General features: G+C 38.9%; 1 protein-coding gene across 2 annotated transcripts in view; it reads left to right on the top strand.

Annotated features, from left to right (window-relative positions):
- Positions 1-13,989, top strand: part of HIBCH (3-hydroxyisobutyryl-CoA hydrolase) — a 181,766-nt gene that overhangs the window by 127,019 nt on the left and 40,758 nt on the right. For both annotated transcript variants that reach the window (XM_054699943.1, XM_037523710.2), the window contains exons 3-4: positions 10,105-10,245; positions 12,574-12,658. In XM_054699943.1, coding sequence (XP_054555918.1) covers positions 10,105-10,245; positions 12,574-12,658 — 226 coding nt within the window. The remainder of the gene's footprint in view (positions 1-10,104; positions 10,246-12,573; positions 12,659-13,989) is intronic.

The raw sequence follows: 13,989 nt of genomic DNA, 5'->3' as shown, positions 1-13,989 counted from the left end.
GGATGTGGAGAAAAAGGAGCCTTTGTATTTGTGGGAGTGTAGACTGCTTCAGCCCTTACTGAAACCAGTATGGAGGTTTCTCAAAGTATTAAAAATAGATCTACCTTATAATTAAGGTATTTTATTCCTAAGTATCCACCCAAACAATGCAAAAACACTAATTAGAAGGGATATACACACTATGTTCATCGCAGTGCTATTTACAACAATCAGTTGTGGAAACCAGCCACGTACCCAAGTATAGGTGAGTTAATTAAGAGGATATGCTATACTGCTAAAGATGGAGCTTTCATATGATCCAGCAATTCCACTCCTAGGTATTTACCCAAAGGACACAGAAATATTAATTTGAAAGGGCAACTGCAGCCCTATGTTTATAGTAGTGTTAGGGGGAAAAGGCAGTGGTTGCTCTATAACAGTAGCACAATTTACAATAGCTAAGCTATGGAAACAACCCAAATGCCCAAAAATAGATGACTGGATCAAGAAGATGTGGTACATATATACCATGGAATATTACTCAGCATTCAAAAAAGATAAACACATGCAATTTGCAGCAATATGGATGGCGCTGGAAGGGATCATGCTCAGCGAAATAAGCCAGAAAGAAAAAAATACCGGGAGGTCTCACTCATAGCAGGAATTTAGAAAACCTAAATAAGAGACCAGGAAAAAACCCTAATTATAATAAAGTAAAAATCAAAATCAACAAGCAACTATAAACCAGAGACATACTATGGGGTGGGGTGGGTGGAGAGGGAGTAGGATCAAAACAAGGGGGGTGGGGACTATAACTAAGGTAAAAATGCATACATTGTGCAAAAATGAAAAATGATGTATAAACTATATAAAATTAAAAAAATGAAAAAATTAAGTAAAAAAAAAGAGGATATGATATATATACATGATGGAATGCTACACAGCAGTTTAAAAAGGATGAGTTCTTATTTGTGACAACCTACGGAACTGCAGGAGATAATGCTGAGTGAAGTAAGTCAGAAGGAAAAAGACAAATATCACATGGTTTCACTTATCAGTGGAATGTAAAGAAACAAAACAAAGGGCTAGACAAAACTAAACCAAATCCTAGAAATCTGTAAAGTTAAGGCTACCAGAGGGGGAGGGTGGAGAGTAAAGTGTGGAAGAGGGTGGTGTGGTGACAAACATCTGAATAGGTGTGATCCTCTACCTTTGAATAATACACAGTGTTGTAAACCAAATGTTGCCTCAAAAGCAAAATCATGTTCTAAGAGTAGATTTTATCCCTGGGTATGTCAGTGACTTGCCTTCCTAGTCGGTGGATGATAGATGCTGTGTCGTCTTGACAGCTATTTTAAATTCTCTTGCTGTTAAATTATACTCTCCCCAGCTTTTAAGTTTGGTTTCTGGAAAATTGTTTTTCTCTCCTTCTGCTGTCATATTACGTTGAAGTTTTAAGTTTTGTGATAATCTTTTATCTGACCAGTTGATGATCACCTCTAAGCTTCTTTTAAGACTTTAAACTGTATCAATAGATCAGAGAACTGAGCTGTGCATCTTTTACCTTTCCAGCAGGTGGTGCTGTGGCTTTATATTTTGGGTATTGTCAGCTGCTGTCAGTGCAGGGAGAACGGTAGATGAGTTACTGCTCTGTTTACGCAGGGTATGTTTTGCTGAGGCCAGCCTTTGTTTATATGATGGGGGAGAACTGGTTCGTCTGCCTCTTTGTTATTCCTCCTCTTTGGGGTACCACCAGATCCGGGACTCAACATCCTGTTGACTATTGGCACTTCATAGTGCCATTGAGGATCCCAGGGGGTGGGATAAAGGGAGGAGTGAGTCAAGTCTATAGTGCTGTTTTTTTGCTGGGGTTCTGGCCTATGTGAAGCACCTCAGCTCATCTGCTTTGGGCCTTACCAGGGCCAAGGATGTGGACCTGCAGTTCATTTCTACTCTCTCCTACAGGGCCTGTGGTTGGACTGGCAGTCCTGCTGTCTTTGTGTCCTCCCCATTCCCCAAACTGATGCCTTTGTATGTCACCCTTCACCTTCCTCCTGTCGTGCAGACACTTGGTTCTCTATGGCACACCTTCTGTTGCAGTCTGTGTTGGTACCTAAGGTGCTAGGAGTGCTTTAGTTTCCTCCCTGTGTTACAGGATTCTCTTGGTGGTGTCCTATTCCTGAATAGTTTCTAGTGCTTTCTTGTGAGCAAAGCAGGGAATGTCCTGTGTTACCATTTTGGTGATGTCTGTTCATTCTTAACAGTATCTCTTGCAGAGGAGAAATTTTCAGTATTGGTAAAATGTATTACAATTTCTTCCCCTGTGGATCATGTTTTGGTGTTGTATCCCATAAGCCTAATGTGTGGGAGGCGCTGTGAACCAGTCTCATTGGGTGGCCTTCATAAGTGTTCCAGTCCCTCCTCTGGGGGAAGGGCAACCCCCCCCCCTTCCTCCCTGCTCCCAACCCTACTTCCTTTTCCCTATCTGTGATTACTAAGGCCCTTCAGCTATGGTTTTGAAGTGTTTTCCCCTTGACAATAAAGCTTTTATAAGGCTTTTATTTTGTAGGCCTCCGTTTCTCCTCTCCACTGTTAGTGGGATTATACTGGAGCTTGGGCTACAGGCTTTGAAATCTTTTTCTCCATCCCTCAGAGATTTAGCCTTTTTGTTCTATATTGAAAGGAAAGGATTTAGCTGTGCCTGCTGTTTCCTAGCCCCAGCCTGTGCCATGCAGGGAAGCTTCCTCCAGGGTTCCAAGTAGAAAAAGCAGCCAGAGCCGGAACTCCCCCTGGCTGTGACTCCCAGGAGCCTCAAAACCATATTTTTTATCTCATTTTCGCACAATGCATGTACTTTTCATCCTGGCTATATCCCCCACACATTTCCCACCCCCTTAACTTGATCCTAAGCTCTCCTCCCCTTCCCACCTCCCCTAGTGTGTCTCTGGTTTATAGTTGCTTGTCAAAACCATTCTTATGCACTCTTGGCCTCTAGCGAGTTATCAACATTTTAGTTACTCTTCCTTGGGGCTTCTGCCTGAGATAAGCAAATATGTTGGTCTTTTGTGTTCCTGAAGATACCTGTTTTCAGACTTGATGCTCTTTGGACTAGGATAGTCTTCGGTAGAGCTCACCAGAAGTGTTTAATTTACTGAATCTGTTCAGCTTTATTCTTTTTATATGGCTAGGAGGAGCCTCTTAGTTCTCAGCATCTCTGAGCTAAAACCAAATAATAGAATTTTAAAGATTTCCCTCCAGTATTGGGCAGCAATCTGTGCAAGTTGATCAGTGAAAACTGTCATGAAGCATGTGGTGGTGGAGTGGCTTGCAAATCTGATTTGGTTCAAGCAGAAAAGAAATGTAGTTAGTATAGAGATAACATTTTATTAATACTTGTATGTAACATGTTTTATAACAAAAAAGTTTTATTTTTATCTTAAAATTCATAGTGATTGGTATCTGAAAAATGCAGCTATTTATCTCGGTCTTCTGAGAGTCAGGGTTTAATCAGGGAAGTGGAACCATGGTGACTGTGGTGGAAGGGGAGTGTATCACACTACCTTGGAACATGCCACTTTGGCCTATGGATTATTTTGAGCTGCAGGCAATCAAGACCCAGTGTTATAGAGCAACCCCGATATTAAAACGGGTTCCTGGCTGTGGGTCCTCACCGGCGCGCTTTAAAGGGACTTATGAAAACTCTACTACACACACACACAAAAGGTTAATAAAAGGGTTATTTACAAGAGAAAAGGAAATAAGGAAAATGTACAACTCAGGGAAAAAATAGGGAAATAAAGTCTTTAATGCGTCCTACCCGATCCGACGACCTGGAAACCCAAAGTCACTCTCAGAGCTGGCCGGACGCTGCGAGCTGGCGGAGAGCCAAAATGGGGGAGCCCCCAAAGCCCACTGTCTGCCTTTTATATCCACCTGGCTGCTTAACCCCACCCTCAGGTCCCAGCCACCTTCCTTTGGTGATGATGGGATTTGGAGTTCCCAGTGTCTTTGACTTTGACCTAGGGTGGGGGTGGAGTCCTCAAAGCCTATATGGAATTAGCTTTGGGACATCCTTTTCCCCCTAACACCAGCAGGCTTAGGAAAAGTTTCCCTCTGCTACTTCTCCCTTAACTGCCTAAAAGAAATTAGAAAGGGGCCCTCTACTGGAAGAGAGTGATTACCAGTGATAACTTATTTATTTGAAAGATTTATCTGCACAGCAGGGCAAACATTTGCTCTTCTTACTTCCCTATGTATTCGTTGCCTTCCTTCCCTTTGATGCCTCAGACTTCTATCCCTTTATTTAGCGCAGGATCACATATAAGCCTCAATTTCATAGCTTCCTTTGGGTCTCATATCTTTGTGGGGCTCCCGTAATATGTAGTTAAATTTGCTTTTCTCTTATTAGTCTGCCTTTTTATTATAGAGCTTCTCAACAAAGAATCTAGGAAGGTAGAGGGAAAATTATTTTTCCCCATAGCATTATGCAACAAAAGATTTCTTATAAGAAGTAAATCTTCCACAATATTGACAGAAGCTTTGAAAAGATTTATAGGTGGAGTTAGAGGATCAGAAAAGTTCAAGTTTCTCATCATCCCTCCTGTTCACCTACTGACAAAGGTTGGCCAGTCAGAAACCAGACACCTCCAGCTTCTAGAATGGGACTATGAGGGAGAGCTGATGGGTGAAGTATAAGGAAGACCGCCTTGCTGTGGGCTGGGTTCCTGTTAGTCTGCAGGACTGGCAAGAAAAGCTAGATTTAATAGACGAGAGGAAGGACAGGATGTAGCTTACCAGCGTTTTCAGAGTAATATCTGCTGCTTTACCTCCACTTCGAAAATTCACTTAAATTTCTCTTTTGATTAGTAACTCAACATTCAGAGATGGGGATTCCAGGAAATCTAGTTTTAGTGTACTGATATGTTCACTGTACAAATGACCACAACTCACGTTCTGGCTTTGCCTCCTTTTTGCTGTCCTTTATTTCTGGCCACAGTACTTGTTTGTAAGCTTCATTTTGACTAGTTTATGGCATCACCTAGACTGAAACTGTCATCTCCCTGAAACTGTGTGGGACCCAGCTTGGTCCTGTAGACCTGGAATGGGTTCAAATGATAGTGAAATAGATAATCCTGCTGTCTTTCAAATGTTTTCTATACTTCCGTAACTACAGAAAAGTCATGACTGATACTACCCATGTGTAAAGAATTCCTTTAACTGAGGTAGAATACATCTGTTAACTTCTGTAATAGAAATTTTCATAATAATCCAGCTGTCCAGTTTAACAAGGACCAGAAACAGCTTCTAGTACTAACTAGTGGGTGTTCACATTGAACCTAATTTTCTTAACAATGTTAATTCTGAAACCTTTCCCCAGGTTATTTATCCCTTTGCACTCCGCTGTCCCCTCTCAGGGGACATCGGAATTCTAGCATATCACTCGGATGTCCGCTCTCAGGGGACATTGCAATTTATTAGTGATTATGGGGAATTGAGTTATTTCAACGCAACTTTTTGAGACATGCATGTTTCCCTGAAGTTTTATCTTGAAATGGCACAAGAAATTAAATCAAAATATCGTAAAATTACTAAGATATATACAAGAAATATCAGCAGGTTTTGTGTCGGACGAGAACGTGAGATGCATGCTCATGATGGTCCGAGCACTTCGCGACGCCACTTGAAAAGAGCGATAAGGGGAGTTTGTAGAAGAAAGGTCGGTTTTCGAACATAGCGCGCACTGTGTAGTGAGATATATAATTACAAATAAACAAGTCTACATCTGGAGGAAAAGATTTTCAAAGCTGAGCTCATTTTGGTTTGAAGCTTCGAGCAGTGCACATAGATCTAACGAGGAGAAAATCGGAAAAGTGATTCTTTTCTTAGTGAAAAATTGTCTGGTGAAAGCTATTTTGGTAAATATCATCTTGTCAGTTAGTAATAACAATTAGAAATTTTCAACCCATGCATTTATTCATATTTTTTATTAGAACAATGGCAAAGCGTCCAACCACGAATGAGTCTCATGACACAAGTAGTAGTGAAGATGAGCTCCAGATAGACCTCTATACAGACATGTCAAACATGCACTAATCAGCCTGCAATGCATATTGGGGAGTGTTACAAAACTTATACTGTACAAAATTATAAACAATAAAATATTGTTTTTTTTGCAAATATACATTCCTCGATGTCACCCAATTCATGTAAGTCCAATATCATTATAATATGTTACTTGGTTCCAAAATTATACTAAATAATACGAGGGTCTGTAAATGCACGTTTCTGCCGCAAAGTAGCGTCGAGTACCTGGTAGCCAATGTCCAGAATGATTCGGAGTGCAAAGGGTTATTTTTGGTACACATCTTTTTCAAAACTTTCTCTGAAAAGTTATTAAATGACTAAGATCTGGTATCATTTCTAAAAACAACATTAAAATTGTTTTAAAATTCAGTGTAAGATGACTGCTGAAAATTTAGAAATAAAGTGTAGTAAATACAAAGGAGAAAATTAAAATAATGGTCTTTCCCAAGTCTCATTACTAAGACTTTTGGTATATTTCCTTCTGATTTTTGTCTTGTGTATTTTTGGTCCTGTGTCTTTTACATATTTTATTTATTTTTGATTTATGCTTGCTGTTTTTGATCCTTTGTCACTTAGCATCATATTATGAACCTTTTAAAATATACCACTAATATCCAAATGTTTTCCAGGAACTATACAGTATTATATGAGTACCTTGAATTAAATCATGAGTATCATAAACTAAGTATTGTCCATTTTTGATATTTTTTTTTAATAGAGGCATGTTTTATTTATTTGTTTGTTTGTTTTGTTTACACATGCACTGGGTACAGTCAGAAGCGCTGGAGGGTGAGAGAATTCACCAGAGCCAGAGCAGGGAGCAGAGCAGGCAGAAGGACCGAAGTACACTGCTGAGGGGAGCAGCGGGCGGCAGGAGAGGTCTGCGCGCCATGTGGGACCCTCCTCCGGTGGCCGGGGAGCAGCCGGGGATCGAACCGGCGCCGCAGAGGCCGCGGGCAGCTTCGCAACCCAGCGCACAACCGCTGCGCCACCGGGGAGGCCCCATTTTTGATATTTTAAGTAATAATAGAAACCATTTTTTGCCTACATTTTTGTTCTTTGAGACATTTTTGAGTAACCAAAATCATTATTTGTAGAGTAGACAATTTGGAAAATATAGAAATCAGAAGGAAGTTTATCCAAAATCATCATTTATAATTTGTTGTATATATAGCTGTTCTTTTTTTCTTCTGTATATGTATATATATTTTTAACATTGATTATACCCTTCTATAAATATTTCACTAGATTTCTGCTTGTTTCTAAATTTCTGAAGTGTAGAGTTATCAACATAAAAACATTTGGACAACTCTTTATTTACATTGCCAGGTTACTTTCTATTTATACTTGCTCCATAAATGATTTTTACCTTTAAAAGTTATTTGTTGGGCCTCCCCGGTGGCGCAGCGGTTGAGCGCTGGTTTGCGAAGCTGCCTGCAGCCTCTACAGTGTCAGTTCGATCCCCGGCCGCCGAGTGAGGGTCCCACATGGCTGCGCAGACCTCTCCTGCCGCCCGCTGCTCCCCTCTGCAGTGTACTTCGTCAGTCTGCCTGCTCTCCTCTCCCCTCTGGCTCTGGTGAATTCTCTCACTCTCCCTCGCTTCTGACTGTACCCAGTGCTTGTATAAATAAATAAATAAATCTTTAAAAAAAAATAAAAGTTATTTGTTATCAGTTAATGTAGCCATTAGTGGGTGTTTTTTTTTTTTTTTTGGCATACATTCGAGTTTCTTGTATTCTATATTATATCTGTATTTACATCTGCTCTTTAGCTGGTCAGTAAACTTTGCTCATTATTTCTTGGACATTATTGGAAACAAAAGTAGACATTTGGAAGTCTGACTTTTGTGATTCTTGTGTGTAGTTTTCTTTTACTACAGGTTCTTCTTGATTACCAATAAAGTGAAAAAGTGAAAATTATGATGTTCTATGACATATATGGCTTAGGACCTTTAAAGCCTATCCTTTTTTTTAAAAGAAAATTAAAATACTGTTTTGAATGGTTGGGAGCTACATTTGGTACAAAAAAATCAAAGGGCCCATATGATAAAAAGTCTCCCTACCCATCTCTCAGATGACCAATTTTCTTTATTGAAAGTAGCCACTTTAGTAATGTCTTGGATATTCATGTAGAGATTTATTCTTTATATAAATTTGTGTGTGTCATTGTACACAGTGATAGGATGATAAACACAGTCTGCATTGAGGTGTTTCCATACTAGTGTATGGAGAAATAGCTGCCTCCTCCTTTTTAAAGTCTCCATAAGGGGCCTCCCCGGTGGCGCAGCGGTGGAGCGCTGGGTTGCGAAGCTGCCCGCAGCCTCTGCGGCGCCGGCTCGATTCCCGGCTGCTCCCCGGCCACCGGAGGAGGGTCCCACATGGTGCGCAGACCTCTCCTGCCACCCGCTGCTCCCCTCAGCAGTGTACTTCGGTCCTTCTGCCTGTTCTGCTCCCCGCTCTGGCTCTGGTGAATTCTCTCACCCTCCCGCGCTTCTGACTGTACCCAGTGCATGTATAAACAAAACAAATGAACAAACAAATAAATGAATAAATAAAAAAAACATGCCTCTATAAAAAAAAAAAAAAAAAAAAAAAAAATAAAGTCTCCATAAGACTTATTTATTTAGTATAAGTAACCAGACCATACTTAGCTAGTCTCCAACTGATAACAATTAGGTTATTTCCAGCCTCTTGCCATTATAGTTGACATTTCAGTATCTATCCTTGTGCTTATTTAATTTTCCTGAATGTAAATATATCTATAGGGTAAATTTCCAGAACAAGAATTACTGTCTCAGTGTATATGCATTTAAAAATGTGTTGTCTGTGGTTTTTTCCCCCCTAGGCTGTCATAGTTTATGTTCCTACAGTATTTTTGTTTCCTCACACTCTAGACATCACAGGATTCACACTTGTGGATATTTGTCAATTTGGTTCAAAATACATCTTGTTAAAGTTTTTAGTTTTAATTGAATGGAAAAGACACCTTTTCTGTTTAATGACTTCCTGTAACTTTGTTAAGCAAATAAAAATAAATTTTTATCTGATAATGATTTCTAATAGAAAATAAACTCCAGCATTAAATATGACATATACTTTATATCAAGGAAAACTTAAACATTGGGTTAAGATGTGGCTTAATGCTATCAAAAAATGGACCTCTGGGGATTATTAGATTTTAGTTTGTAAATATGCTGTTTAGTTTTGATTGGCATTTCTCCAGTTAAATTTTTCTAAGCTACACTGACTGTCAGTTTTACATTGCACACTGTTCCCATGTGAGGTTTAAAGCATTATCCTTAGATAAAGATATGTGTGATCTCATAGCCCTGATAGTTGTGTAGCAGAGTCCTAGGAAATTACTATGTGGCTTAAAACATGTTCCTTGCGAGTGTCATTATAGTCAATACTATATGTTACATGATCATTGACACCTGTGACTAAGTTACGGTGCGAGAGGCCCTAAGTTAGCATATAGGGGAGTGTTTACTAATACATGACATGTAAGTCATCATTTTATAATCTTACCTCAAATTACTTATCTGTATACTGCCCCATTAATTATTTCTTCAACCAACCTTTATACCATTCATGTTTAACATCAGATATTCGTGGCTTGTGTTTTAACATGTGCTATTCATCCCACTTTTCTTGGCATACATCAAGACCCAGCTCAAATAGTACCTTCTTTTCAAGTTACCTGTTACTATTAATAACAGGTATTCATCTTTGCCTTCCAAGACCCTAACATAGTACTTAGTATACAGCAATAAAATAAAGATTCAAGGGTATTTTATAGTACAAATAATGCTAGGATTAGGTTCTATTGTAAATCATTTGATTCAGAAATAAAAACTAAAAGATTTTAGAGGTACATATTGTTTGTTTTAAAATTGTGCATTTATATCATCTAAATAACTTTTAAACCCTATTTATATGATTAAGTTACCATTAACTTTGTGTAAAAGATTTGCATTGGAAGTTTGATATTCACTTGTGACAAAAATTTATTTTATCCTGAAGTTATTCTTTGTTTACACAGAGAATGTCCAAGCACACGGATGCAGCGGAAGAAGTACTATTGGAAAGAAAAGGTTGTGCGGGAGTGATAACACTGAACAGACCAAAGTACCTAAATGCTCTGAATCTTACTATGATTCGGCAGATTTATCCACAGCTAAAGGTTTGTAATTTTATTAAAATAATTCTGTAGATCCTTTGAAAAGTCTATCTTAAGGTAACACTTCTGGTACTCTCTCGCATAGAATCCACAGGAAAGACTCTTGATACTATTAATTAATAGAATCAATCCGCATTAATCCTTGTCTTCACTGTTTTCTCCAAGCTGTCACCCTGGATTAGGCTTTGTGACAAGGAGTTCATTATGTCATGAAATAGTCCCTTCCATTTTTTCATGTAGCTCTCAGTTTCTACTGTGTTCTGCTGTTTTTTTTTTTTTTTTTTTTTTTTAAAGATTTATTTATTTATACAAGCACTGGGTACAGTAAGAAGTGCGGGAGGGTGAGAGAATTCACCAGAGCCAGAGCAGGGAGCAGAACAGGCAGACGGATGAAGTACACTGCTGAGGGGAGCAGCGGGCGGCAGGAGAGGTCTGCGTGCCATGTGGGACCCTCCTCCGGTGGCCGGGGAGCAGCCGGGGATCGAACCGGCGCTGCAGAGGCTGCGGGCAGCTTCGCAACCCAGTGCTCAACCGCTGCGCCACCGGGGAGGCCCTGCTACTCTTTTTCTGACATTTTAATCAGTGATACTAGTTCTGCCTATTTGGGCATGAGCATACAAATCTAATCTGCTTTTTCATGATACCTTTTTGATTTGAAGATAATTGAGGTTGAATTGCTTGGCCAGCTTTCAGAGAAGTTCACATTTATGAGTGAACTGCATGGTATAGTGGAAAAGCATGATTTAAAAGTCAGACTGTGTTTGGGATTTCTATTTATTAAACTGTGCTGAGAGGGAAGTTAGTCTCTCTGTGCCTCACTTTGAAATGCTAGTATTTCATTGGATTGTTATGAAAAATAAATGAGTCATTGTACCTAATATGGTTGGTGACATAGTTATTGAGCAATTAATAATTCTCCCCTTGGGGCCTCCCCGGTGGCGCAGCGGTTGAGCGCTGGGTTGCGAAGCTGCCCGCAGCCTCTGCAGTGCCGGTTCGATCCCTGGCTGCTCCCCGGCCACTGGAGGAGGGTCCCACATGGCACGCAGACCTCTCCTGCCGCCCGCTGCTCCCCTCAGCAGTGTACTTCATCCGTCTGCCTGTTCTGCTCCCTGCTCTGGCTCTGGTGAATTCTCTCACCCTCCCGCACTTCTTACTGTACCCAGTGCTTGTATAAATAAATAAATTAATTAAAAAGAAAAAAAAATTCTCCCCTTGGTCACCACTTCTTAATACTTCATTTTATGAGCCTTTTCCACTTTGTTTTATCTGTTGGAGATACCTTGTAATATGTCTGTTTGATAGAAAATAAGGAAAGCATTCCAGATTACAGTAGGTGAAAAAAAAAATGTCTTTGTTGGAACACTGTTAATGAAGCCCTGTATCCCATCAGCCTTTTGGGCAACCACATCAGTATAGCTTCATTTTGTACAGAATTTATAGCACGCCTATTAATTTTTTTTTTAATCTCTGGTTAACTGATTTTTAATTTGTCATTCTAGTTTTCTGAATTTCTGTCAGCTCTTGATTAGTTCATCCTATTTATCGGATGTCATTACCAACCCCAGATCACTTGCAGCTTTGATTAGTGTGAGCAGCTTCACTCTGTTAATTACAGATTTGTCAGGAGGACAGAACCCTGCATCACCCTACTAGAAAGATGATTGCTTTACTAATGGGCTTTGGGCTGATGTGTTCCCCAGATTTATAAATATATGTAACATGACATTACTTAGTCTGTATTTTACCCCCTTGGTCTCAAAGTTATCTTGGGAAGGATTTCATATGCCATCATAAAATTTGGATTGCAAAAGATACTTATCTTGGACCTCTCCGGTGGCGCAGCGGTTGAGCGCTGGGCTGCGACCCGCAGCTTCTGCAGCGCCAATTCTATCCCCGGCTGCTCCCCGGCCACCGGAGGAGGGTCCCACATGGCGCGCAGACCTCTCCTGCCGCCCACTGCTCCCCTCAGCAGTGTACCTCGGTCCTTCTGCCTGCTCTGCTCCCCGCTCTGGCTCTGGTGAATTCTCTCACCCTCCCGCGCTTCTGACTGTACCCAGTGCTTGTATAAATAAATAAATAAATCTTTTTTTTTTAAAAAAAGATACTTATCTCACAACTTTGGAATAGCGTTTAATTTATGTCAGAAAAGAAAATGAAGTTGGGATCCATTCTTCTAGGTATGCTTTATAAAGCTTATACTTTATATATACCCATAGTAAACTGTATACACATACACACATACACATATATATGTATCTTTCCATATGGATATATCTGTAATGAGTTTGTATTCATCATGTGCTTATACCACCTTTTTTTATATTTGGCTAGAAATGGGAACAAGATCCTGGAACTTTCCTGATCATTATAAAGGGAACTGGAGGAAAGGCTTTCTGTGCTGGTGGTGATATCAAAGGTAAAAACATTCTTTTGCCCTTCACCTAAAGGTTTTATTTCCTAACAGAATGGTAAAATATTAACAAATGTTTGTATTGCATTGTAATTTGCTTTATTGTTTTAGGTTTTAGTTATGGAGTTAAATTGACTTTTTATAGTTATATTAAGAAAAAAATTGGGAAAAATTAAAGTTTCTTTCCTTTTTTTTTTTTTATTAGCTACATGTATGCCCTCCTGAAACTCAGACATTTTGTCTCTTTCCATGACTCTTCATAAACAGAATGTCCAGTTAGACTACTAGAATCTACTTTTTATTTAAAATAGCTGGTACTGAGTACTTTGTCACATAACCTGACCATCTGGCCTTGTTGGATGACATCATTCTCTAAATATGGCATATGCTCACATGTCCATGATTTTTCTTATGCTTTCCCACTGATTATAATCCCAAAATAACCATGTTCTTAATTATGGCATTTACCCTATTGCATTTAAATAAATATGCTAAGATAATAAAAACTAATTACCCTTACCTTTCTTGTGTAGGTGAACCCATAGTTATTTAAGTATTAAAGATAAAAGGGAGAAGAAATGTTTGTTCTGACGACCAGTAATATATTCATTGTTACCACTAGTTGTCAGTATATTATACCTACTAAAAACTATGCTTGTATTTTGTATATCTCATGGAATTGGTAGAATCCAGGCATGATTTTTTCCTAGTGTTCTTATTTTGTGTATTCATTTTTTTGTGTATTGTGTTAACACCGTAATATTTTGGTGGATCAATTTAAATTTATGTTTATGGAAAACCTTTACATGAAATAGGAAGAAATTTGATTCAACCCATCATTTCAAATACCTATTAAATTTAAAGTAAACTTGGTAAAACTGAGTTTCAAAGGTGAAGTTAATTTTTTGACTGAGTAGTCTGATTTATTCTTTTGCCCACAATATGAATATATTTAAAGTGTTTTTCAGCCTGTAATTTAACTTTCCTCTGGAGTTGGGCATATGATCTTGTCAGTTGACATATGGATGGAACTTTATGTATTGGTTTTAGCTTCTTCTGACTGTGAATTATATTCTGCACACAGGCCTATCTGTATATTGATGTTTGGAAATACAGTCATAATTTATAGAATTCTAGTGTACATGTATAATGCAATGGGGCAATACCAGGAAATTCGTAGTTTAAAGGTCATAGCCTAAGGTAGTAAGTGAGCACTCAAATTTTTTAAATATTATGAACATTTTTGAATTTTAACTTATATGAAAGTAATTGCTTAGAGTAAGAATTAGCTGAGAATAAGATTAAAAGAAAATGTAAGAATTTTAAGGTAAAAGAAC

The sequence above is a fragment of the Talpa occidentalis genome, unplaced genomic scaffold (assembly GCF_014898055.3).
Source record: "Talpa occidentalis isolate TD23 unplaced genomic scaffold, MPIMG_talOcc4v2.1 talOcc4.3, whole genome shotgun sequence".
NCBI lineage: Eukaryota > Metazoa > Chordata > Mammalia > Eulipotyphla > Talpidae > Talpa > Talpa occidentalis.
Note: the sequence above shows the minus strand (reverse complement) of the source record. Positions and strands in the feature narration are given on the sequence as shown.